General features: G+C 48.1%; 8 protein-coding genes across 8 annotated transcripts; 4 read left to right on the plus strand and 4 right to left on the minus strand.

The window, feature by feature from the left end:
• The first annotated feature begins 107 nt into the window (after positions 1-107).
• On the plus strand, positions 108-1,608 carry LACBIDRAFT_295331 (uncharacterized protein). The gene is made up of 3 exons (XM_001886164.1): positions 108-349; positions 399-497; positions 551-1,608. Exons 1-3 carry the CDS (start codon positions 110-112, stop codon positions 1,550-1,552), a joined length of 1,341 nt encoding a protein of 446 aa, XP_001886199.1. The 5' UTR covers positions 108-109; the 3' UTR covers positions 1,553-1,608.
• Positions 1,609-1,866: 258 nt separating this feature from the next.
• LACBIDRAFT_331806 (uncharacterized protein) lies at positions 1,867-3,112 on the minus strand (the record flags this gene model as incomplete). Its single annotated transcript, XM_001886249.1, has 4 exons — positions 1,867-2,134; positions 2,213-2,289; positions 2,348-2,513; positions 2,571-3,112. 4 exons carry the CDS (start codon positions 3,110-3,112, stop codon positions 1,867-1,869), a joined length of 1,053 nt encoding a protein of 350 aa, XP_001886284.1.
• A 3,532-nt stretch (positions 3,113-6,644) lies between these two features.
• Positions 6,645-8,035, minus strand: LACBIDRAFT_307642 (uncharacterized protein; the record flags this gene model as incomplete). The annotated part of the gene is made up of 13 exons (XM_001886250.1): positions 6,645-6,674; positions 6,726-6,766; positions 6,819-6,929; positions 6,978-7,076; positions 7,124-7,178; positions 7,243-7,319; positions 7,372-7,404; positions 7,459-7,489; positions 7,543-7,571; positions 7,624-7,720; positions 7,767-7,799; positions 7,857-7,876; positions 7,930-8,035. 13 exons carry the CDS (start codon positions 8,033-8,035, stop codon positions 6,645-6,647), a joined length of 762 nt encoding a protein of 253 aa, XP_001886285.1.
• A 4,508-nt stretch (positions 8,036-12,543) lies between these two features.
• On the minus strand, positions 12,544-13,299 carry LACBIDRAFT_307643 (uncharacterized protein; the record flags this gene model as incomplete). The annotated part of the gene is made up of 2 exons (XM_001886251.1): positions 12,544-13,019; positions 13,080-13,299. 2 exons carry the CDS (start codon positions 13,297-13,299, stop codon positions 12,544-12,546), a joined length of 696 nt encoding a protein of 231 aa, XP_001886286.1.
• Positions 13,300-13,560: 261 nt separating this feature from the next.
• On the plus strand, positions 13,561-17,793 carry LACBIDRAFT_393192 (STE12-like C2H2 type Zn-finger transcription factor; the record flags this gene model as incomplete). The annotated part of the gene is made up of 5 exons (XM_001886165.1): positions 13,561-14,550; positions 14,780-14,884; positions 14,945-15,145; positions 15,194-15,264; positions 15,321-17,793. The coding sequence occupies 5 exons, from the start codon at positions 13,561-13,563 to the stop codon at positions 17,791-17,793; spliced, it is 3,840 nt and encodes a 1,279-aa protein (XP_001886200.1).
• A 1,362-nt stretch (positions 17,794-19,155) lies between these two features.
• Positions 19,156-20,569, minus strand: LACBIDRAFT_331810 (uncharacterized protein; the record flags this gene model as incomplete). The annotated part of the gene is made up of 5 exons (XM_001886252.1): positions 19,156-19,313; positions 19,546-19,585; positions 19,634-19,643; positions 19,840-20,509; positions 20,533-20,569. The coding sequence occupies 5 exons, from the start codon at positions 20,567-20,569 to the stop codon at positions 19,156-19,158; spliced, it is 915 nt and encodes a 304-aa protein (XP_001886287.1).
• Positions 20,570-20,670: 101 nt separating this feature from the next.
• LACBIDRAFT_295332 (uncharacterized protein) lies at positions 20,671-21,991 on the plus strand (the record flags this gene model as incomplete). Its single annotated transcript, XM_001886166.1, has 3 exons — positions 20,671-20,723; positions 20,834-20,979; positions 21,028-21,991. The coding sequence occupies 3 exons, from the start codon at positions 20,671-20,673 to the stop codon at positions 21,831-21,833; spliced, it is 1,005 nt and encodes a 334-aa protein (XP_001886201.1). The 3' UTR covers positions 21,834-21,991.
• Positions 21,992-22,353: 362 nt separating this feature from the next.
• LACBIDRAFT_331812 (uncharacterized protein) lies at positions 22,354-24,097 on the plus strand (the record flags this gene model as incomplete). Its single annotated transcript, XM_001886167.1, has 4 exons — positions 22,354-22,366; positions 22,406-22,458; positions 22,511-23,945; positions 24,081-24,097. 4 exons carry the CDS (start codon positions 22,354-22,356, stop codon positions 24,095-24,097), a joined length of 1,518 nt encoding a protein of 505 aa, XP_001886202.1.
• Between the last annotated feature and the right edge of the window lie 2,138 nt (positions 24,098-26,235).

A 26,235-nucleotide genomic window follows, 5' to 3' on the forward strand; every position in this document is an offset into this window, starting at 1 on the left:
ATAGAATTGGTCGAGGGTGTCGAAGAGAAACAAATGATGATATACACAAACAGTTACAAACACCGGCTATACGCTGACTAACAGGTGTACGTGATACGACTACAGATCCATGTCAGGCTCAAACTCGTTGACGCTGCCAGTGATAACAGTCCAGCATACGTATCCAGATGTTATTCACGAAGTCAAGGAGGGTATAATTCCAAGCGAAAAGTTCTGGGTTTCCTGTTACAAGATGGGTGAACCATCGTTCCACGGGAAGGTCGTTGTCGAGCTTGACGAAGTGAATCGCGACCTCGTTGTTCTGAAACCAGAGGAAGAGGTCTTGGAAGTTCAAGCTGAGGGGAAAAGTGTGCGTGTTCTGCATAATTTACTCTGATGTAATACTCACTAGTGCACAGGCGTACAAGATCTCGTGTAAATCGTTGGGAATAGCCCCCACTAAGGTCGTCAGTTCGATTCAAAACTATTGCGATCCAGAGCGTTCAAATTCTCGACGTGTAAGGCGCTACTACCTCATCCGCTTCCGATATCATATTAATCCAACGTGCAGCCCCAACGCATAACAGCATTTGACATCTCCCCAGATTCATCGCGGTTCGCAACGGGTTACCTTGATGGAACGGTCTTGTTGTATCCAACCACTCCCCTCCCATCTTCCCCTTCACCTCTTCCGCAATCAATCACAACGGCAAAAGGCCGAACAATCTCCCGACCTCATCTCAGTAGCGTCATATCGCTGAAATTCTTCCCATCATCTAGGGTGCTCCTCTCCTCTGGCTTGGACTTTTCCCTGAACATCCTTTCTGCGGACCTCCCTGATTCCCCCGCTACAGAAATCAGAGCTTACCCAGCACGTACGTTGCGAGCGCACACAAGATCGGTCACATCTACTGCGATCATCTCTGTGGGACGCAACATCGTATCTTCGTCTCTTGATTCAACCATCAAGTTATGGGATGTATCTTCCGGCTCCGTTATCACCTCCATCTCGTCCGCGTCTCCTATACTTTCTATGAGTCTTGGAGATCGCATGCCTACGCCACCTGATGGGGAAGAATCACCAGTGATTGTGCAGAATGATCTTGAGGTTCCAGAGACACAATCAAAGGTCGTATTCTGCGGGCTTCAGAACGGCTCTTATGAGCAATTTGATCTGGGCTCGAAGCGCAGCGTATATCGGTCGTCGGTGCCTTCAGCATCGCCTCTGACATCCATCGCCTACTCCGATTCACGTAACCTCCTCGCAACGGGCTCGTCCACTGGGCTCGTCACGCTCTACGACACCCGTTTGTTTGACACTCCGTTGACCTCTTTCAGTAGGACTGAAGGCGGCGTCGAGGATTTGGACTTCATCTTGAAATCGGAGGAGGTGGGACTGGCAATAGCGACGACGGATGGCCTGCCATATATCGCGAGCATTATTCCAGAAGGACCAGGCGTTGCGGCAGAGTTAATTGGGGTGGATTGCGACCCAGTCAGGAATATCCGAGTCAGAGGAGGAGAAATCTGGAGTGCAAGTGATGACGGTGTTGTGAGGCGATATACCGCATGACATTTGTATATAAGTCCAGTTTATCTTCGTATGCCGGATGGTGTTTTTTTAAGTTGAAACCCACCTTCCTCCTCATGCCAGCCCAGCAGATGGACGACTCCAAAGTAAGGATTCTTCTTAGATTCAGAGTCTCCGAGAAGAAAAACAGCCGTCAGGCCCATTTTCCAACTAACGCAGGCTTATAACGCAGATTATTCGTAATACGTATGATAGTACATTTAGTTTTTCTATGGGAGATGGGTTCTGAATGTACAAGATGATTCAGTCGAGAGACGAGAGAGAAAAACGTCCAAGAAGGCAAGCCAATTGAAGGATCAAACAACTACCATTTCCATCTCCTTGTCCACGTTCTTCTTCTCCGGCACAGCATTGTTGGCCTCAAAGGCGTATGCGTTTATTCGCGCCTTCCAAGATTCCTCCATGGCTTTCTTGTCAGATCGAGCACAAACGCAGATCCAGAGTCCATGACCAAGGCCGAAGAACAACAACACAGCGATGAGAAGGTGGCAGTAGAATGTAGTAATTGGGTTGACCGTCCATGAATCATTCCCGATGATGATATCAATGGAAAAATCCAGAATCCTTGGGATAATCGATATTCTCCACCTAGTGGTCAGGCTGAGCAGGAAATATTTGAATCCGCAGCAAGGGCGTCCTTACCAGCAAAAGTATACGCGGGGGAGAGAGAGCCGTTCGACATCCCACCAGACGCCAACCTCAGGACGAGGCCGAAGTGTCTAAGCCTCGGCAGAGCTTGTTATTACTCTCATAAAGGCCACGAAGTAAAACACTCACGGCAACCCACTCAATCGCCATAGCCGTTGATTGCATACCATGGAACTTGGCGAAGGACGCCGACGAATTTACCAAACAAATCAGTGACGTTGAGAAATCCAAAAGATCGAGAACGCCTGGGATCTGGGATCTGTAATATATGACGCCGATGCGGAGAGCAGCCACGCTGTCGTCAAAACCAACATGAATGGATGGCAGCGTAAGAAAAGAGAAGGACACGCACGTAAACGCAACCATAATCGTGAGTAAGATAATCTCGCATTGCTTAAGGTAACGATGACAAAAGATCATCCACCTGTGGTGTAGATTCGGTACAAACTCCCATCGACCGTCTTTAGTGCGATCTTCAAGGCGATAGTCGAACCCGCCCAGAAGGAGGAGGAAGTTTGTCTTGATCGGAGTACCCTCAGAAGCCGCCTGAACGATGATGTCCTTCAGCTCGCCCGCCGTTGCCCGAACGCGTTCAATGACTAGCTCTGCTTCGTGGACGTCACGAGCGACCGCGCCGAAGGTGAAAAAGTACAAGAGCAAAGCTGAAAGGGTGCTTAGAAAGAGAGCTGTAGATCTCGTAGTAGATAGCTTGGGTTTCGTATATTTGGTGATCTTGCGTAAAATCCTGTTGTCGATGGCATTTTGTGGATGGTTGAGCAGTGGTATTCGCAGGTCAATGACACCGCCTTGCTCAAGAAAACCTTCTAGATCGTCCATAATTGAAGAAAGGGTATTATTCGTGGGTCCAGCGTTACTGTGAGGGATCGGTTGCATGTTGTCGGGACGATGGAGAAAATGTTGGAAAAAGAAGAATGTGAGTGATCTTGTATGCGATTATTTTGACGTCTTTGCGTGACCTTGGGTCGAGACTCCAATCACTCTCCTTGAAGAACAAAACGGCAAGCCATGAAAGCGAAAATCAGTTCTCACGAGGAATCACGGTAAATTTATGCTGAGCCGAAAGGGCGAACATTTTTTTACTGAGAGCAACGCTAACAGCACTACTCATTTATTAACGCCAACATTTACATAAAGCCTTATCTTGAAGAAGCATTGTGATCATATTGCAGTAAAGCAAAGCGAGGCCGCTAGTCTCTTTGATATATATCCCATTTTTACAGTAATTTTGTAAAGTCTCACAAATACTAGACTATTGGACATTCAGTGAGAATCAGCGGGTGTGCCACTCTGGTACCACTTCCGGTGACCAGGTTTATTAGTCGAGCGGAACCGTCGAATGTCTGATACTGGGACAATCCCTCGGTTGCGACCGGTGTTGCGAATGCGGAGCAGAATCCTCGTGGATAGGATACTATGCATGACGCGCTGAAATCTGCGATAAAATATGTAGATAAAACGCTGGTTGAAAAAGCAAGAATTTTACGTATCCACAACGTCAAGAAGTTCGGGCTTAGATGGGGAATGAATTGAGTGATTGTCAGAGTGTCTCAAAAACGACGTACGGGGCCTGCAACAAGCACCAAGATGTTTGCCGTGGATATCACTTGCATTAATAACTTCAATATTGACGAAAATGGTTGAAATATAGAACGTACAGAACATATAGATGAAGTAAAATATCCCATCTCGATAGAGAGTGACAATTAGGGGATTTCGAGAGTGGAGATGCCGTTTGACGCCAATCCAAATCGTTAGAACCATAACGGCTTCGAAAATTATGAGATAATGTTCAACTTTTAGGGAGAGGAGGACTGCACTGACAACATTCATGCAGCAAAAGCAATACGAAGTCAGCGAATAATATTTTGCTACCTTCCGTGGGGTAGCATCCGACGACGGTGGGGAGAGGAGGATTTCCGTCTGCAAGATCTCAGTCCACCATTGTGCAAGAGCTTTAGACAACAAACATTGCAAAGACCTAAGGAAGATGGCGGTGATGGCGATGACTGATGAGGAGACGAACTAACAACGTGAAGAAAGATCAACTTGCTGATATTGGAGAGGGCATGCTTGAGAACTGACCACATATGATATCAATAGATAAATGAGAATATTTCGGTTGTTCCCTGAAAGGGCGTAGGTACGGATAATAAGAATGGCTGGGGATACGAGTAGTTGGTGCTTTTGACATGGAGTTTGTGTAGCCACCTACCCTGCGATACCTCAATACCGAAGCATGTTGACCCTGGTTTACACCTCAATGATTCATGTCCCAAAAGCGAGATATATGTATGTGTACTCACAAGACGAGATGGAATAAATAACCAAGCATTTCTAGTCGAGAGATGACCCGACTCCTGACATATTTGGTGCCCGGAAGACTGTACCTTAGTCGATATGTGAGGAGCCAATGAGTCTAAGAAAGGTTTTAGTGCGCAACAGAAAATGGTGGTTTGAAGCAGAGGACATACAATATAGAACAAGCGGCGTGTCAAAAAAGGCGGAATACCGGGAACATAGAAAGAGAATCTTGACCAACCCCCATTTTTTACACCAAATAAGTTCAATCTTGAAATTATTCAGTAAGAAATCATGAGGACCGATCGAAGGAGCGCACTTCCAACTCAAGCGTATGCAAGTAGTCAATGACCTGTGCAATGATGAGAAGGATGATAAAAGAATGCGAATTTCATGTCATCGCACCAATAACGTGATTCCCACAGAAAATGTTTCAAATGTGTTTCGAGATTTGACACGCCATACTACCCACCGTTCACATACTGTGCTTTGAATTTAGTTTCACTCCGCTGTGATACTGCAAGAAATAGGCCCACTTTTACAATTTGCAGCAAGAACGCAGAATGTTCCGCGGCCGTGAAACCGTTCTCCATGAAATGTTCTCAACCTTAGCCGCACACAAGAAGAGGGAATTGTAGGGAAATGGAGTGTAAAGATGGTAGTGGCTTCAAGAAGCCATCTTGGTCTTAAAGCGTACACGGAAGTTGCACACCGGGTCATTAGCGTAAGTCGACCTATCATCAGGCAGTGCGCATGAGAATCAAAGAAGCATGGCTGTAATCTCGCAAAAGCGGTGGTAGACACGCTTCTGAGCTCTGTTCCTCGGATTTCCGTGTTCACCGTTAGGCATGAGCAGATGTATCGATAATTGATAAGAGTTGCTATCAAAAATTCTGAGCTGTAACGTGAAGGAAGATTAATCACCCGTCCTGGTGCTGAATTAACCCGAAATTGTCATTCTGAAACAAAAGAATAAGATTTGGAGGTGAAAAGAGACAGAAAAGCTTGCAACTTTGCTAAGCCGTACCTGTGAATCCTGCCGATAAAAACATAAGGAAAACGTCGACTTATGAAGAAGGGATTTGGGGTTAGAAGGGCTTGTACACCGATAAAACCTAAGGAGATGATGGAAGTCTGGGGTAAAACGTTCGATGCAAGTCACGACCATGATCGAGTGTTGTTGCGCTGGAACTCCCAGCACGTGTATCACATGAGCTTTCCACGTGACATGTCGCGTCAAGATGATACGTCGCGGACACTGATACAGACTTCTCTTTTCATCGTCTGAGCCTTTCAATTCCATACTCTTCCGAGTTTTCAGTAGTGGTTTGCGGAATACTTTGTTTTAATTTTGGCTTAGTCTTCAGTGTCATCACAAGCCACGCCGACTACGTCCGCTCCGTCCCGCCACGTCCTCGAAAGTGAAATATCGAAGTCTTGTTTGTGCATGGATGTTCCCATAATTTAAGGTCGTATGATAGTGCCAGCCAGACGCGCTGGCAGGAGCTTTTTCCTAATTACACAACGTCAGGTGAAGCTACAGCAGAGTAACTATTTTGCGTCTTGCACACTATGCAAATTCTCCATGTCCCTAGCCGTGTAATTCTCTCCGCATGCGACGGTTGATAAGTCTTGGAAAGATGAAAATAATGCCCTAGCATTTCCTTCCGCCGAATTCGATCATGTCAAAACGAGAAAGAAAGAAATCTTGTGCATGCGTCGCGAGCGGGCTCAGCTGGGCGATTCGTAATACTTTGTTGATAGGCCATTCAAAAAGGCAAAAATAAAACGTCGCACCTGGGCAATCATGCAGGCTGGAAAATTTTGCTAGTGAATGTGTTGATCAAGTTACTCCAACTCAATGTTTTCTTCGGTTGTAGGTGGGACAACAGTGCTTTGGTCCGTGGCAAATGTACTGCTCTGATACCACTTCCGGCGGTCGGGCCTTGAGCCGAAGTGAAGGTTTGATATCGAGACAACTTCCCGGTCTCGACCTGTATTGCGTACGTGAAGTAGAATCCTTGTGGATAAGATACTATGCATGACGCGTTGAAAACTTGGATAAAAAGAGCTGAGAAAATGTGCTTTTTCCCAGTAAAGAAGAGTCTTACGTGTCCACCAGGTCGATAAGTTCGGGCTTGGGTGGGAATAAATTAGTTAAATGATGAAAGTTTTGGAGAGGACGTACAGGCCCTACGACAAGCACCACAATATTGGCAGCCGATATCACTGATTTAGCCACTTCAGTTTTACCATATAAGCGGCTGGGTGGAGAACGCACAAAATAGGTAAATGAAATAGAATATTCCGTCTCGATAGAGAGTGCCGATCAGGGGATTACGAGAGTGTCTATATCGTTTGACGCCGATCCATAGCGTTAATATCATTATGGCTGAGAAAACGATAAGATAGATAGTCGAAGAGAATAAACGGCACAAACTCGTTTCGTTCAACATTAGAAGGACGAAGTCGGCAAATAAGATTTTGCTACCCTCCGTCGGATAGCAACCCATAACAGTGGGGAGAGGAGGAGCTCCATCTGAAATTTTTTAACTTGCGGCTGAGATAAGTATGGAGGGAACGAACATCTTAATGATCGGAGGAAAATGACCAGGATTACGATGACTGCCGTCGAAATTACCTGACAGAGTTAGTAAGACTAAGTAACATGCTGAAAAGGTTGGAGGGTCTGGATGGATACTAACCGCAAACTGTATTAACAGATAGATGAGAATGTTTCGGCTATTTCCAGAAAGAGCGTAGGTGCGGATGACGAGAATAGCTAGGGAAGCAAATTCTCAGTTATCAATATCAGATCTATGTACGCAACTCACCCTCCGATACCTCAATCCCAAAACATGTGGACCCTAATTCATAGCCTTAGCAAGCAATTCTTCACAGTGAAATATTACCACATTCACAAGATGCGATTGAATATATAACCAAGCATTTCTAGTCGAGAGATCAACCTTGTGCACCAATCTATGATATTAGAGAAATTGTACCTGGTTGGATGGATGAGGAGCCAGTGAGTCTGCAAAAAGGAAAGGTTTAGTTTGCAATAATGGCTAGGAAGAGACACGCACAGTACAACACCAGGGGAACATCAAAGAAGGTGGAATACCGGGCGAACAGGAAGAGTATTTTGACCAACCCCCATTTTGCACGCCAAATAAGTTCAATCTTGAGATTATTCAGTGGCGAATCATAGCAGATCGGAGGAGCGCACCTCCAACTCGAGAGTCTGCAAGTAGTCGGTGACCTACACGTACAATCATGAGATAAACGAGAACAACTATTGTTTTGTCTTTTGACGCACCAGTATCGTTAAGCTGGCGACTACCATAAGAAACCGTTTAGATGTGTTCCGATCCCTGACGCGCTTTACCCACCGTTGACATACTTCTTTCCAGCGTAAGTGCCACCCCTCATAATAGCGCCAAACGTGCTCACCTTGACAATTTGGAGCAAAAACGCTGAGTGCTCAGCAGCGGTCATGGGCGCTCACAATCAGATGACCAGAGAAATGCTGAAGCGAGAGGAGACTGCGGATGAATGGTGCGAAGAAGGGATGGACACAAACGGCCAGCTTGGCCTTATAACCCAGCTGGCAGCCTGGTACATTCAAATGGAGAGGTTTGGCCTTGTTATCTGCTGCATAAGAATCTGAGGAGTATGGTTGATTGATCTCTGGAAACTTCTATCCTGACATCGCCATGCCACAGATGTTATCTCCGAAGATTTGTGCCTGTCGTCTCCAGCTGTCATAGGGTCCCTTGAGTTCTTGCGCTTCTAAAGATATCAGAGCTTGTGGAACCACCACTTTTCATCGGCCAGTGAGTAGAGACGATACCTCATTCGCGTTGGTTGGAATGTTGATGCGGCAACAGCCGAGAGGATCAAGAGAGGATCGCCAGATGTTTGAATCAAGGCCCGTAACCAAATTTAGGTTTATTTTTGTCTATGTACTAAGCCACCAACTCGAAAGGCAGAGTAGATATCTTCACTGCTCATGCACTAATTCATCAGAACTACTGAGAAATAATATTAATGAATAGCCTTGTTCTTGAAAGCCAAAAGTAATTGTGTGACTGGCGTTGCCAGAAACTACAGAGCTTGAATTAGAAAAAAAACACGACATATTTCCCAAGAGGCGTAAATTTACTCAAATACGCATAGAAAAAGAAACTGAGAGTGGAGTTGAACAATCGCCTTCTCAGTAAAATGAGTAACCCTTGACGTAGAACTTCTTTGGAGTGTGTTTCCATCGTCAACAAGCTCCGGTCCGACCTTGAGCGGTCTGTGCAACTAAGCGCCTTGAAGCTTCAGAAAAACCGAATCTGGTTAAATTCTGACCTTGATTTGGGACACCTCAATTATGAACATGGCACGCTTTCCATAAGGGTTCTCTATTTCCTCCGTTCCGCTCGGCGAGGATCTGAGGGACATAGATCTAGCTGACAGCTATCCGGGCATCTATCCCCCGATCCTGAAGCAGTAAGTAGACACCACTTATCAGATTACAGGTTGATTTTACAGTTACATTTTGTTTTGAGAACGGCAGAAATTGAGTCAAGCCGAATTTCGTGGAATACCACAGACTTTTTTTTTTTTGAAAAAATCTCAATTCAGTTTATCTAGCAGCAGGAATTCGACCGACAATCGAGAATGCGTCATGGGTGAGTCAGCGCTCAGCTCAAGGCTTTATTTTAATTAGACGTAGGAGTTCCATATTTGTTCGTCATTCTCAGTAAGTTCGGCAACGTTGACGCCCGTGTTGTACACAGTTCCACATGTATTTTTAGATGTCGATGGTGTGTACAACCTATCCTATCTCTCCTCTTTCAGTGCGAGCTTGAAGACTTGGCATGCCTAGAAGGCTTCTTGGCAGAATATTCAAAGCAAAACTACACTACCGTCATTATTGTTGCAATGATTCAACGCCTAGCACGCGGGGTCTCCAAGCTTCAAGACTAGCGATTTGGTGCAGGTCGTACTTGGGTCGTACAGTTCAATATAAAATAAAAATCCGCTTGAGAGGAAGCGAGGCGTTATGGGAACCGATTGTTCGCAAGGTCAATCACGGTGCGAGCCATTTGCTCCGCTTCCTTGAACTAATTATATCGTAGGCAGGATATATATAACTAGAATGGTGAGAGGTCTGGTTGTGGTGATAACTTCTGAAATTAGATAAAGATGGAACGTGAATGGGATTAAGCTTTATCCGCGCCTGACCTACTACAGCGCCGTGGACAGCTCCCAACGTTCAGCGTTATGAGGACGCAATTGAGCGCGATATTCGAAACAAATTCGAATGATCGTTTCCGAATCCCGACCGAGATGCGAATTTGTACATTGGAGTATTTTGCGTAAGTCAGTGAAGATTGTTACAGTGCATCGGTGGGTTGTGAATTGATTTACAATTTCACAACGGAGGTTGGTGCGGTGCTTTTAGTCGGTGCGGCAGTTCGTGCTGTGTGAAGAGTGAATAGTGTTGGAATTGAGACACGTACAAATGTACCAATGATATTCTCATCGGCAAAGTGATCAGACCAATGTTGACGCGAGGGATTCAGATGCCGTCTTCATCGGAAAGGCGATAAATTTAACGAAGGAGTGGGTATGGATGTGTCGTCCAGTGGCGCGGGTGTTAATCGCATCCCTTTCATCTGCTTTGTAGCAGATACTGACAAAGGTTTGTGTTGGGGTGTACTACGCGCGGTTCATTGGCCTTCTTTCTGAGGAGTAAATCGGAAAGAAAAGCGAGAAGAGAAGGAGGTCGATTGAGTTGAGTTCCGATACGAGGCCATCTACCCACGTAAGAAGGGACGTCGGAAACCTGGAGAGACCACGTTCTGACTTGAGTAACTTCCCATGGAAAAGGCGGAATTAACTCTTAAGCGGTTGTTTAATTTTAACCCCACGTTGCGAGGTGGTGTGGGTGAAGTTGTGCGTTATTATAATGTATACCCCTGAATTGCTTCGCGGGTACAATGGCCCTGAAGAAAGAAAATGAGAGTGAATCGAATATACAACCAGTAAGTGTGTAGTATTCCACGTTAAGAAATACTCAGGCGGTTAGGACACCTCAGTCACGGTGACGGGGGCGCACGGAAAACGAGGACGATCTTGACTTTGCACAGGTTGGCCACGGTCTGTTCATCATTCTGACCCGCCGAGTCAGTTCCCGAACAGATATCGATGATGGGAAGAAGTGTGATTGATGGACCAATGATGGGAATTGGATGGGACCAGAGCCAATCAATCAACGTGCAGTGCGCTGAATACTGGACGATAAAGCATGTGCATAGATAGGATCAGGCCTAGGGGTGACCAGAACCAGGCGAAGCACGCGCAAACATTGCGCAGTCTGAGTTAACTTTTGAACCCAGTGCCTGGCCCGACCGGCCGGAGCTTTCATTTCCTAGGACGGAGGATCACGCCCGTTCCGAACGGTGGCAGAGTGTGGAAATTGGAGTCGAGCCGGAGTTGGGAACGTTGATTTAGATAAAGAGCCTCGGGAGGAAGGGATGGCTACCAAAGGAAGAGAGGTCGTGTACTTTTTGAGGGGCTGGGGAAGTCGGTCGTGCTGAGGTTGAAATTTGGATTTGACAAAGGGACTGTGTACGTGAGAAGGGATCCCAGTGTTCAAAAAAATCCAAGGAGTTAAGTGTGTCGCCATTTACAACAACGATAACACACACTCCAGTGTCGACTCGCAATAATTTGCTCGATGAAGCTGCCGCAAAAGAGATAGGCATGTGTTGACCCATTGGATTTGACAAAGGGACTGTGTACGTGAGAAGGGATCCCAGTGTTCAAAAAAATCCAAGGAGTTAAGTGTGTCGCCATTTACAACAACGATAACGCACACTCCAGTGTCGACTCGCAATAATTTGCTCGATGAAGTTGCCGCAAAAGAGATAGGCATGTGTTGACCCATGATGCATGATGCATGATGCCCGCAACTGAAGGTTGAATTGATGATTCGATAATGTGGAAGAAAGGGTTGGTTATGTACTGGCGTTATTTTTCAAGGCCGAGGGCATCGTGTCGCCGAGGTGAACATGAATTATCGACATGTCTCGTATGTGAGTTCCTTACACGCAGAGAAATGTTAGGTTGATAACTTATGTACATCCATGCACGACTCACTTACATCAATCATCATAATACGGGCTTCGTTTCCGCCATCCCAAGGGACGAATCCTCCCAGCCAACTCGATCAGTCAATGTCGTGAAAGAGAGAAAGGGGTGCATGCGTCCTTATTTTGGATCCCGAGGCTTGAGTTGTGTATAACTTGACAATCTGCCTTGCCCGTGTGAGAGATTTTTCAGACGCGAGTTCTCATCATTGGATAACGAAGAAAGAGGGGATGGCTACACGCTCATTCCAGCCCCTTGAAATTCAATGTGGACCCCCTTGACTGGTAACATTTTTCTCCTTCACCACGATAAAAAAAAAATCCAGGCGGGGTGGCCATTCCTTAGAGTTGTGGAGAAAAAAGAGGTGCACATGGGGTTCTGCGTCGCCAAGGTAAACATAATTCAACAGTCTGTTACTCACTTTTGAACTAAGGGTATCGTGAACAATATGCCCTGTGAGAGTGTTTTCCACGAATGCTCGTCAGCAGCGGTCTAATAATAATAATGCATATTTACCCACCGCAATAACGCGGACTCGGTTGACTGGTATTATTGTCCTGCACATACTTCAATGTATGTGTGGTGCCGACGTACGTCTAGGCAGCCGGACGGGGGTTCATTTCTCGTTAGATAATGGACGGAGGGGGGACTCCGTGTGCTCACCGTTCCCCGAGGGCATCGCGTCGCCGAGGTGAACGTAACAAAATCAACAATGCGAGTGCTTCTAATCAGGATTGAAGAGAAGAAAACATCATAACGTGCATGCACTTACCAATGAGGGGCGTCGTTGGCTGGTAACGATGATCGTGATGCTCACTTTGCTTTTGGGGCCAGCGTGTCGTGTCGCTGGTATGACTTGTTCAATGGACGTACTTTGTGGGAGAGTTATTCTGGCTAACCAACTTTGTTTGAGGGAATATGTAGAAACTTACACGTACCCATGGCCAGGCTCCGCCAGCTGTCGTCAACGACTTTAAAATCCAAAGATTCGGAACCGTTCGAACGAGGTTATTTAAACGAACGCACGGTCGATTTCGAAATTCTGTTGGATGAATACTTACTTGACTTGTGAGGGTGCTTCTTCCGTGAACGCTTCTAATCAGGTTTGAAGAGAAGAAAACATCAAATCGAACACGTCGAATTCGAGGTCTTGTTGGATGATAACGTTGAATGCCATTTTTGTTCCACCCGCAGAGATAGTATTTCTCCGAAGATGTTGATGTTGAGGAATCGTCAAACTTTGAGACGGTGGCATTAGGCACCGTTTTTCGTTTATTCGTACAGTCTTTGGCCAACCACTGAGCTACTCGAATGACGCGGTAAGAAGTATTCATGACTGGTCAGAAAAACGTTATCAATCAACTTTACGAGTAAATAATTGAAAATCATAACGTACGTCGAACTTGGTTGAGGCGATCCTGAGGTTTAAACGCGCGGTACACACGTGGAGCGTTGAGGGAAAGGGGATGAGGAAGTGGATTTGTTATTTGAAATCCCGGCGGAGCGATAAGAAACTGTGAGCTCGTTCGCCTCAAGATGGTATTTTCTGCGGTATCATTCGGGGGTGAGGATATCAGGGCGTGGGCCGGATGAGAGTGAGAGACTCGGAGCTCCATTTGGTGAGTGGATGAAATGAAATGATTTATTGATTGAAGATACCCCCCCCCCTCGGCGTCTGATCAAACTCGAACCATCATCAGGACTAACACTGCCTCGCTCACGACCACGAGCTCATCATCCCCAACGACGATAAAGCAATCAATCTCGCCTCGAGGTGCTCGCGTGTCCAACCACATCTTCATTTCATTAATGCTGTAGGTGGTGATTCCGGTGAGTTGACGCCGCCCTGGACTTATCCTAATCCTCCTCTTATAGCCATGGATCCATATAATAATACCAATATCATGCAACAATACACCCATTCAAACCCATCATCCACACACTCTTCGCCTCAATCATACCCACAAGACATTGACAACCGGCCTTCTTCCTCCAACTCGAGGTTCCATCATCATCATCCACTATCCCATTCCCAGACGTACCCTATCCCAGGTGGTGCCTACCCACCTCGCCACACAGGCCAAGGACAGGGACAAGGAGGACAAACGAGAAGCAACTCCTACTCTTCATCACTCCATCTTCAAGTAACAACTTCAACACCCACAGCACACGAACATGACCCCAACGAACGAACCGCCCGTCCGGGAAATGCGCATCTGCATACGCAGTTCCATTCATTGTCGCTTCCTCTTCCTTTGCCTAATAGTCATAGTTTGAGTGGGGGAGGGGGAGGGGGGATGAGCGCTGTTACGCCTACTGCGACGAGGCCACTACCGCCACCACCCGCGTCGTCGTTTGGGTCGAGCTTGCAGATACAGAATGCGAATGCGCAGGGCCCTACGCCGCCTCCTACGCCGCATCACAACTCCACCACTACCACTGCTACCACTACCAACGGCGCACCCAACGAATACCCCCCTTCTTCATCTTCCCTCTCCTCCCTTGACCAAACACAACCCCAAGGCCAAGGCATCCAAAGCGAATACACAACATCCACACCCGGCCTCTCAGGCGGCCTTTCTCGTGCTTTGAAGCCGCTTGAACAGGATAGACTGGCGCATTTGGATAGGTTGAAGTTCTTTTTGGCGACTGCGCCGTCTAGGTGGGATTCCAAGGCCCTTCCTTCCGCTACTGCCATTCAGTCGGGAGCGGGAACGGGAGATGCGTTCCAAGCACAAGCGCAGCCCCATCCGGCACTGCATAGGTTCTTGTTACCTAGTCAGGAATTCGTGACGTGTGTTCTTTGGAATGGGTTGTATCATATTACGGGGACAGATATTGTTAGGGCGTTGGTTTTTAGATTCGAGGTGGGTTCCTTGTTTCTTTTTCTTTTTCTTTTTCTTGCGTTTTCCTACCCTATTCCATCTTCGTGTTTCGAACGGACGAGGGTTTTCATTCTCCCCTCTCTTTCCCGTCTTCTTCTCGTCCCCTTCCTCTTCTTCCCTCCTTTTCCTTGTTCCCCTTCCTCCCCTTCTTGCGACGTCCCCTCCCTACCCCCCACTCTCCCTCCAACTAATACTAACACCCCCCCCGTAGGCATTCGGCCGCCCAATCCGCAACATGAAGAAATTCGAAGAAGGCGTGTTCAGCGATTTGAGAAACCTCAAGCCCGGCGTTGATGCGTGTTTGGAGGAACCCAAGGTGGGTTTTTTGACTTTTTGGTTCTTTGGGGTTTTTTGTGTTGTGGGACTTCTGGGCTAGGGTGGGGTGGGGTGGTGGTGGATGACCGGGGAGCGGCTTTTGTACCGTGTGTGGGGTATGGTGACATGTCTTTTGTGGGGTGTATGCGTGGGTTGTGTGCGGTGCGCGGCTATTGTGTTACTTGCGGGCGTCTTTTGTTCCCCGGTCTTCTCGGAAAACTTTTCTTGGGGGAATGGATTGTCTGCTTTCTTGTTTCTTCTGGTTCCTCGATTCTGCTTCTTGCCTTCATGACAACTAACTGTTCTGAAGAGCCCCTTCTTGGATCTGCTCTTCAAATACCAATGCATTCGGACGCAAAAGAAACAAAAAGTGTTTTATTGGTAAGTCGACAGTGGACATGTCTTGTTACACCGTGTTCAACAATTTACTACCGCAGGTTCTCAGTCCCGCACGACCGCCTCTTTCTAGACGCCCTAGAACGTGATCTAAAACGCGAAAAAATGGGCATGGAACCCACCACTCAAATCGTCGGCGAACCCGCCCTCTCCTTCACCTACGACCCCAAGAAGAGCCTCTACGAACAGTTCAGCAAAGCTCAAGGCGTGAGGGAGGGCGAAGGCGAGTTGGAGGTAGCCGTTCGTCGTTTGGACGAAGATGCCGTAGTAGGCATGGAGGACGTAACTGGGGAGGAGAGCGAGGGCCCCAGCGATGTGGATGATGCCATGACCGGTGGTGGAGATGATGGCGCACGTGCATCGGGATCCGTCGTCGCCTCTGAGGTTCTGGGGAACCAGTTCTTTGGGTTCCCGCTGTTTGAAGGGAGCTCGACGTACAAGCAGCGCAGGCCAAAGAAGAACGGAAGTATAGGTGCAAGCGGCGTTCTCCCGAAACCACGTAAAGACAGCGAGGAATGGGACCGTGGACGGGGACGTGATAGGTATCCGTCAACATCGAGTGCGGGGAACAGCCTCAGTCGCGAACGTCAATCCCAGTTTGGGTCGTTGAGGGCTCAGAGCGATGCTGCGATGAGTGCTGCGGAGATGTTCTTGAAGCAGGCTAGGGGAGAGATGGTCCCCGTTGAGAGGAAGCCGCGGGTTCAGAGTATGGTGAACATGGGGGATATGGGGGTGTATTACGAGGGAGGAGGGCAAGCGCAGCGGCAACAACAGTTTGGTGGGGTCCACCAGCAGCATCAGATGCGAGGACGTAGTCATGATGATTCGTCTCATCGACAGGCGTACTCGACGCCACCCAATTCGGCTCCGTACGTCTCAAACACGGGCTACGTCCCTCATCATCATCGACCTCCACCAGCACTTGTATCGAGCACGACGCAGTATGAAGCACTCTCTGAAGATGGGAAGATCAGGGCTTTTGTGTGTCCCCTGTTCTCCTGTGGACGTCTTTTCAAACGGATGGAACACCTGAAGCGACATCTTCGGACGCATACCATGGAACGACCGTTTGCCTGTTCGAAATGCAATAAGCGTTTTTCGAGGAGTGATAACCTCAACCAGCATATGCGGACTCACGAAAGGTCGGCATCCCGTAGTGGTGGAGAGGGTGGTGGGTCTGGAGCGATTGGAGATTGGATCGATGGTGGGGGGGATGGTCGAGAAGATAGCAGTGGGGCTGAAAGTGAGGATGACTTTTCGTCCATCTTTGCTCACGGGTCTACAGTGGCGACTGCTGCGGGTCTCGTTGACATCGATATGAACACGTTTCAGATGCTTGGTGGCGCAGCTGCTTTTGGGGATATGCAGATGTGCGAGGTGGAGGTGCAAGGAAAGGAGGTTCATGATGATGAAGAGGGGTTGATCATGCGCACGGTCAATGGGACGAGTGCTCAGCCTTATACCGGCGGGCAGCCTGTTTCGCAGGAAGCAGGCTTCTTCTCCAACAACACTCCCAATTCCACGCTGTTCTCGGGAAACACGTCCGTGAACGAGTTTGCAGAACCACAATGGGCACATCCACGCCTGCATAGTCCAGCTTTTAGTGCCGTCAGCGTACCGTCCCCTCCTCCGGGATCGATACCTCACATTCACAGCAACAGCAACCGTTCATCCCAGACCTCTTCCCCAGCTGGCTTCATGCGGCCTGTCCACACATCTCACTCCTCGTCATCGTCAGCTGCATCTTCAGCTTATGATGATGATTTTGCTACATCCATCTCAGCCCCATCTCACAAGCACTCATTCGATCATGCGGCATTGTACCCTCCTGGTATGCTGGAGAGCGCCGCTGCGGCTGCCGCAGGTGGTCCCGGTCCCATCCGACGCCACCGTAGTATGACGCCATCCATCATTCGCAATGGAGAGCCTATCAGGAGGCCAATGACAGCCAGCAGTGACTTTTCCATCACCGGTGGCTCTCCCGGTAGTTCCTCTTCCATCCCGGTTCTGGCTTCGAGGGGATACCACCCTTACGCGGGGTACAGCGCCTCCTCTCGTGCCGGCTCTACCCACTCAAGCCCCTCAATCCACCCCATGCCCCTCTCAAATAATGACTACCACCCGCAGATCCGCAGATCCGATTCGCGCAGCTCGAGCTTTGGGGGCGCGCTGCAGGAGCAGATGCGCCAGATGATGAATATGAATTTGGATTCTCAACAACAACATCAACGTGGGAACGAATCCCAGATGTACAATGAGCCTATTTTCCGGACCGAGTCTCCTGCGGCGTTCCCGCAGACTGACTCCCCTGCACAATATGCGATGGATTTGCCTATGCACCACTATGCGGAAGGGGGTGCTACTGGTGCTGCGTTTGGACAACATGCTGCAACGGCGCCGGTGCATTATGCGGGTGGTGGTGGAATGCCGACGCACCCATCACATCAATATCCTGGCCAGGTTGGCCTTCAACACGAAGGGTATTACCCCCATTCTCAACATATTACTCTATAAATTAATTGACTTTTTGTCCCTTTACCCCCCCTCTCGGTCTCCACGCTTTCGTGTTTCTTCTTTCTTGCTCTTTTTCTTTTTCGTGCCTCATCATACCCTACACCATTATATAATCGTCCTTTTTTTTTTTTCCAGCGTATTGTTTTTAATCCGACGTAGGATGGCACAAAATACCTCCTGGCCGTATATCTATATTACCTCGTACTTTGTATCGCCTCGTTTCTGTATTCCCCCCCCCGCTTTTGTATCGTGACCGTCTTAAGTCTATACGTAGTACTGCATATTTAATACAGACCTCTTTCATCCTCCATAAGTCCAACGTGGCGCTAACGCTGGCGCGACGCGAATGTGTTACATACTCGGTCTCTTTGTAAAACGACTCACTCTCTTTCAAAATTTGGTTCCTCTTGAGAACCCCAAAGTCTCCCTCGTAACATCGCCCGCCGTGGCATGTGAAGCTGACGTCTTGCAACACAGGAAATGCTAGCCCGATCAGAATCTCGTGGACAAATTGCCAGACCACATTCAACAATGGTAGTGGTTAGTGTATCACGGCCTGATGGTGCAGGTGCTGCGCACCTCTACGTTCTTCGACACCTATGTACGTGGTATGTAGTAGGTATTCTGTTCGATTCGGGAACAGGTCATGTACTGATGGTATCCAAATGATATCGCTTTTATGACATGCGCATGCTGGTTTTGACCACCTTCAGGGAAGGAGTGTTTTTTTCGGCCAGCCGACTCGGATTCTACTGCAGTCGCAATACTCTTTCATTTACTAGGCTTGGACTGACCGTATATACCACGGACTGGTGGCGCATGGCGCGCAACGCACCTCTACATATGTACAGCTCACAGATACTCGGGCTTAGAGGTACCTGTTCAATTCGGGACCAAGTCCATCATTGGGTATAACACTTTCAAGGAAGCTTTTTTTTGAAACACTCAGGGTGGTCTACCAACCTCTTTATTGGGAGTTCCAAGGGAGTTCGACAATGTGCACAGAAAGCCTGAGTATAGGAAACAGCTATTTAATATCTATCTTCAGTTTCCAAAACCACAGCGTAAGTAAAGCTCGGATTAAATATCCCTGGCCACTGCGCTTGGGCAGCATCCTTCAATTCCTGTTTGAGGCCCTCCTTGTCATAGTCATAATGACCGAACAACACATACCACAGTAAATTACCAGATGAAAGCGCCGTAGTTTGGAGCATCCAGGTAAAAAAAAAAAAGAGAACGTTGTTCAAGCTACCAAAAAAATTGTGTTCGACGAAACTACAACTTGTGGCAACGTTTACTATGACAATTTCTTCGAAATTGGTACTTCCCTCCGGCGGTTTCAGTTCTCAACGTCTTTTTCGTTCAAGAGTGTATTCGTTTTTGAGTTATTGGGGCATAATTGTCATATTTTACGAAGGCGATAGGGAGGCGTCGAGATTTTGTGATGCTGAGAGGGGTAGGAAGCGCTGAAAAGAAAGGCGAACAATGCTGTAAGGAGCAAAACCAGAAGTTGTTGATGTCTATTTTTGAGAGTTCAAAGTAAACAAACACAACCACGTTTTTCTGCCAGCGCCAAGGTCATTCAGTCAGGGGTGGATTTCACGGCTGTACCCTCGGGGCGCCCCTCTGCTAGGCTCCGAAAGGTCTTTCTGCATTTAAGCGAGGCTCTGATGTTCGGCAAGCACTGCTGCCTTCGTCATCCGAGTTTTTGGTTGTGATGCTAATCAGGCTTTCCAACTCGGTCAAACCTACTGTGGGTAGATAGGAAGACCCAAGTGCCAGTGAGTCCTACCTATATGATCTCTTTTCTTCTGGAGTAACTGTCACTGATTGTACTTACGGTCTCAGCTCTTGGCGTACAAGAGATAACGTCCATTTACGACGGCACACTATCGATCAAACAACTCCTATCTATAGGCTAACCGGCATTAACCAACACGGTGAAGGACTCAAAATAGTTGGCCGGCCGCAACCAAACGGCCTCCTCGAGGCATTCTGCGGCCTCTTAAATTAAATGAATACCTCGGGTTTCGTTTGTTCGCTCACCCAGCCATCGAAGGGGTCATGTCAGCAGCGACGACCGTCCAGGCGCCGCCGACCTCTGCAGCTGCCCCTCCCACTTCTGCCGCTGCTCCCACTTCTGCCGCTACCACACCCACCACTGCGGCTGCTCCCACTACCACAGTTGCGGCCACTACTGCCGCTCCCACCACCACGGCTGCTCCGCCCACCTCAGCCGCAGCGCCTCCGTCGTCTGTCGAGGTGACCCCGTCGTCCGCCACAGTATCGCCTTCCTCCGTTGTCGTATCACCCCCATCTGTCGTTGTGTCGCCTTCCTCTGTGAGCGCATCGTCGAGCTCAATCAGCACATTGCCGTCATCAATTAGTGAGCCTTCAACAGCTGTCTCTTCAAAATCTGTTTCCGTCGATTCTTCATCGAGGAGCTCGTCCACCCTATCTCCATCTAGTGAGCTCTCAGCGACTGTTTCCCCTTTGACGAAGAGTTCATCCTCCTCTTCCCTTTCATCCGGTTCATCATCTTCCTCTGTAGTTAACCCAATTTCTGACTCTTCTTTCCTCCCTTCCTCTCCTTCTCCTTCTTCACTCCCCTTCGATACTTCGACCTCTTCGACCTCTTCCCACCTTTCTATTTCTTCAGGCTCGTTGACAGAGAAACAGAAGACCTCAACAGAGCCGACACCAGTCCATACGGCCCCTCCAAGTTCCACTGACACCTACATATATTATACTCCAACAAATTATCCAATCGAAACATCCACGAGTTCTGGTTATACGAGGATATACTCAGCAACGACAGTTAATGCGGAGTTCACGAGTATTTGGACAACCACATCAATGTGAGTCCCATCCAGCCATATGCAGTTCCTTGCGGTGCACTGCACGGTCACCAGGCTGGGTCTCGAGGCAAAGTCATTTTGCATTCCCTTTTTGGCCACTTTGATCGGTTTGGTCTCCGACAAATCCGAGGGCCTATCTCGACGCGATTTCTCTTTTTGACGATCGCTGACACCGGTCATAGAACATCCTACAGCCAAGCAGCTCATACGACTGTGTTCACTGTTACCACGGTATTCGAGCCTGGCGCGGTTATTACTGTTGGCGCCCTCTCTGTCATCGAGCCTAAGCGTTCGAACATTGGGCCCATTGTGGGAGGTGTCGTAGGAGGTAGATGATTTTCCTTGGACATAACTATTGACGTCTGACAACGAACAGGCGTCGTCGGACTGGTACTTATCTTTCTTTTCTATTGGTACTTCTTGCGACAGCGCAGCTACAAATACAACTTTGCTGCAATCTTCGATCCTGGTCGACTCTCTGGAAGACATCACGCTGAGAGTGGCCACCTTCCCAACACGAACGTGGATGACGACGAGGAGGAGGATGACGGTATGGGTGGCCGGCTCGCGAATACAGTTATCGGTGGTGGAATTGTCACCCCATTCGTTTACAATCCCTCATCAGCCGAGATGAGCAGCGTCAATCGAGCCCCGATTGTTGCGGCAACTGGTCAACAAGCGAATACTCTCACCTCCCATACGAGCGCAACGTCTCTGTCAGGCTCACCTATCGTGTCCAGGTTTTCTGAGGCTGACTCCTTTTCCTCGGGACCGGGAGGAGGATACGTCGATTACACCAATCCATTTGAAACCGGACCGTCAGCTGGGTCTTCTAGGAGCGAATCAAATACAACAAGTAGTGGCCTCGGAGGCGTTTATCATCCTCGCAGCGCAAAGGAAGCAGAGATTTTGCGTATGAGGGGCCCGCATATTATCAATCCCACGGAGGACGACCCAGGATATTCCCAAGCTGGGGACACTGGCTCGTCGTTTGCTCGATCTACGGCGTTACCACCCGGAGCATTGCGTCCTGGCCCAAGATATGGATCAGCTGTGGTCGTGCACCATGCAGGGCAGGGATCGGAGATGAGGGGGAACATCCATGGAGTGCCAGAGGAGGAGGAGCCTGGCCCAGAGATTCCACCTACGTATTCTAGTTTGATCAGAGGAGAGAGGAGATAAAAGGGAAGTCGGCCTAATCTCTCGTCTTCTTTCTTCAACGGGACTTTTTCTTCCTCTTCGCCTCTGGATATATGATGCGCGTATGTTAAGACAACACTCTTTTATGGACCCGACTGCGTTGTATCTGTGGAACAATTAACGTACTATTTGGAGTGTTTGAGTATCATGGGGAAGTTATTCGACGCGTATTTTATTGGAGTATAGGGGGCATGCCTTACTAGAGCGATTAAGATTCACGATGATGGAAAGAAGGCTATATGTAGGTTACAAACGACCAACTACGCGACCACGTCCCGATTAATGTTGCCCTATACATATTGCAACACCTGGTGGTAAGTACACTACTGTTTATGGCAACGAACGAAGAGGAACATATACATAGCAATACAAAGTTGTTAAGCAAAACAAGGTTCAACTCTTGGTTGAAAAACTTGGTTGAAACTTGAACAAGGCCACTACAACAAAACACTAACGTTGCTCTCACTTTCGACTCACACTTGAGTACTACCTTGTTCACCCAATGCCTTATAGAGGTGTGATTCCTGACCGACATATGCTATAACACATTCCAGAAACAAACTTCAGTACACGTCCATCCGTTCAAGCTGCTAGCATTGTAGCAATGGTACGCTCGTTCCTTCTCCGTTGTATGAACTGAACGTTTGATGAGGTTATAGGAATCGAATGCCCTACGTTTCAGAGGTTTATGTGCTGCCGTGCAGCCAAGCGTACCTCCCTTTTGGAAGAGCAATATTCAGAATTCCCGACTCGGAGGGGGTTCCCAGAAAAGCGAGTTTGCAAAAGTCAAAACTTCAGGCCCCTCTCTCCCTACATACGACCATCCTTTTCATTTTCCGCCCGCCAAATCCGAAGTCCCACCTCCCGTCAATCGTATGCCCGTCGAAATTCTGGGAGAGATTTTTGCGCAATTCTTGCAATTGGGCGACTTTGAGACAGAGTTTGATGCTTTTAGCCTCTCTGTCTCGCCGGAATGGGTTGCGAGTCCTATGGTTCTGGGCCAGGTTTGCGGATATTGGAGATCCATCGCTCTCTCGATGCCATCTCTCTGGTGTTCCATTTCGGTGTCCAGTCCCGCCCGAGGTGTCGTCCCAATAATGCAGATATGGCTTGAACGGGCTAGGCAGCATCCATTAAAGCTCTTCGTTGAACAATCAGTCAGGCCCGGTACGGCTGAAGAAGCTGTCACTAACGAAATCTTTGCCTTGCTATTGCAACATTACCATCATTGGGAGCACATCACATTCAGAGTGCACGGAAGGATCACAGAATCACTTGCCAACATCCGAGACGCCCCTTGTCCTTTGCTCACATCTGCGTTACTCGATATGTGGTGGGACGACGATGTGCCAGTAGTCGATAGAATTTGGAGCGTCCTCCACTCTTCTCCCAAGCTCTCTCATGTTGATTGGAACGACGTCTACGCCCACACTATACAATTGCCAACACACATACCGTGGCATCAGTTAGAAGACGTGGCGCTTTCACATTATTTTGATATAAACGAATTTTGCACTTTCCTGCAACAATGTTCGCGACTAGAAAAACTTCAAGTCAGCTGGATCGACCGTCCTGGCTTCTCTCCAGAACCATGCACGCCGATCCTCCTCACACATCTACGTCATCTATCAATATGTGCAAGGACAAGTTTAGACCCGGTATTCAATCGCCTTGTGACGCCTGCCTTGACATCGATGATCCTCAAGTATAAGAATCCTACGAAAGAATCTCGGGGATTATCTGAGTTTGGCAATCTCCTGCGCCGCTCTTCCTGTACCCTCAAGTTGTTCAAAGTCTATCTGGAAAGCGTGGATTTTCTCAACTTTCTCCTACATTCCTCCCAACAATTGAACTACGTAGAGGATTTGTATGCCAGGACGACCATCCCTTATGAAGTCATTGCCGCTCTGACGTTGGATTCAAACAACAAATTCCAGTTGCTCCCGCGCTTGAAAAAATTGAAACTGGCAGGTTGTTTATCACCTGAAGGTATCACCAAGATGATTTCATCTCGTCTTCCACCCCACATAAAAAAATCGAAGATGGAGGCGCTGACATCTGTCTCTGTCGAAATTGATGCGGATGCTTTACCAAGTGAGCTAGACGCGTTTCGAAGGGTCAAGCGGGGAGGCGTTCAGATTGAATTCCGCTGCACTGATGATTAAGGTGTTCTTATGGTAGATATCACATATTTTACACATTATATCGCAAGCCGTGTACTGTGTACAGTGTACAGGACTATCTAAAGGAAGGAGCCATGGACGGACGCCTTCCACGCTTAACAATACACCTGTTGTTTATTATAACGCTGAATTGGCGGGTTCCTTCAGAGCGGTCGTCCAACCTGGTCATCACAGAGTCCACAAATCCTACGTCGACGGATGGCGCATCAACAGTCAACAATGTCATCTTTCCCAATGGAATAGATGAGGGGAGTTTGATGGCGTGATATGATGAGGATGATAGATAGGCCGTTCGCAATTCTTCCATCCTGATCGCTGCGAGGAAAGCATCGTGGTCGATGTTTGAAGCAAGCGTGAGTGACGTTAACTGGTCAAGAACAACTCCTCCCCGACGACGATGATCAAAAATGGATGGCACATCAGCCAGTTCCTCCAACTTGAGTTCCTTGACTCTCGGTGCGTAGCATAAAATCTCTAAACAATCAGGAGTAGAGATTCTACAACGTGACAGAGAGAGACGTTCGACGGCTTTGAATGGCAAGCATTTTAAAGAGTTCGGTAGAAGATCCAGAGGGCCCGCCCACACGAATTGACGAAGAGCACCGAGATCCACAGTTGAACGCAAATTGTAAGAAGTGGGCGAGAGCCCCATCGGGCAATCACGCGGTAAACAGATGGTTATTGCGGTCAGATGCTTTGAATAGTGCTGAATGACCTGATAGACAACGTTGCACAACTGACGATAATTAGCCCGAAAAGCTTGTTCATCCGACGTGGAGATGCGAAGAGTGAGCTCCGTGATGGGTTTGTTCAGTCCGTAAGAATGATCAATCTCGAGTTGATAAGATATCCCGAGAAGCAAATCCAGAGTGCTGTTCCCCATGACGGCAGAGACCACCCAACCATGACCACCAGAATTTAATTCCATGGTAAATTTGGAGTCCGTCTCGGCTGGATAATTCAGGGTCCGAACAGGGGAGGGTGGAAGGATGTCATGAGGGAGTTTTGTGGTAGGAGGCATGGAGGGAGAGGCATTGAAGTCAACCGCCTGGTGGTAAGCGAGTCGCCCCCGGCTTGTATTCATTGTGTAATACGACGATTGGGAGGAAGGGGGAAAGCTATGCCGTCGATTGGTTAATGGAGAAGGCTCGTACGGACATTGCGAGCCTTCTTCGGGCAACGGTTCAAGGGGAATGCAAGGAAGTCTAGGAGTTGGAGGCATCGGTGGGGAGGCGTCGGAATCATCCGTCGGTAAATCAGCGAACCTCACGTGGCGCGTGTGTTGTGGTGGACAATACAAGGCACGACAATAAGATTGGAAACTATTTTGTCGGCTCTTCTTGCGAAGTACCGATCGCACAGGATGCTGAAAAGGAAGACAGATGCTGGAGCGGGGATTTGTCAAAAATCCCGCAACGAAAGACGTTTCTCGACTTTGTCGGAACTGTGGAAGGCTATAAGTTACCCATTCACCACCAGTTAAAAGAAACAAACCATGCAGGTGTTACTATTATAATGAAAAGATTTGTTCACTTCCCAACCAGTGTGACGCGCCTGCGCTGTCGAAGTGAACGCGTGCGAAATTAGGGGATGGTAATTGGAAAGGATAATGTGGACCATCTGAAGATCGATGGATTATTTAAGTTCATTTGGGCGCTTCGATGTAGACAAGCCCGCTGTGGGTCCAACAATAGAACGACGCGGATGCTTACTTGCCTAACGACTTTGTTAAAGTCTTCATTGTGACATTGTCAGTGGTGCGCACACTTGTCAATCTTTAGATGATGTTGGTGCGGAAGTTGTCAGGGATAGTGGAATGTAGTAGCGTTGGTCAAGGAAACCGTAGTTTGGATGCAGTCTCGACAAAAGAAAACAGTGACGCCGGCGTGCCAACCTTCATGATCGGGCTATAAACAAAAAATCACACCGCCACAGCGTCAGCCCCGCATGTTAGGCATATTCTTTTCTTCTTTTTGTAACACTTCTCCCTACTTCTCCACGTTCGTAAATCCCAGGTCTCTCTAATCCGCGACCGACTCCATTTGCTTCCCAATTTCTTACCATGTTCTAAAAATAATTTATCACATTCTTGTCGTGATTCGGAAGCTTGTGCAAGTTGGAGGGCTATGCAGGTTTTGCCGCAAGGTTGCTTCATGATTGATTCTTTTTATGATTCGACGGTGGGGCCTCGCCGAGATTGG

Source organism: Laccaria bicolor, genomic scaffold (genome assembly GCF_000143565.1).
Source record: "Laccaria bicolor S238N-H82 LACBIscaffold_36 genomic scaffold, whole genome shotgun sequence".
Taxonomy (NCBI): domain Eukaryota; kingdom Fungi; phylum Basidiomycota; class Agaricomycetes; order Agaricales; family Hydnangiaceae; genus Laccaria; species Laccaria bicolor.

Excerpts from the sequence above, each read along its gene's own strand:
- LACBIDRAFT_295331 (XM_001886164.1), top strand. The coding sequence starts at position 110 with ATGTCAGGCTCAAACTCGTTGACGCTGCCAGTGATAACAGTCCAGCAT. Across the intron at positions 350-398 it reads TTCAAGCTGAGGGGAAAAGT|GCGTACAAGATCTCGTGTAA; the intron begins GTGCGTGTTCTG and ends ACTAGTGCACAG. Across the intron at positions 498-550 it reads AGCGTTCAAATTCTCGACGT|CCCCAACGCATAACAGCATT; the intron begins GTAAGGCGCTAC and ends TCCAACGTGCAG.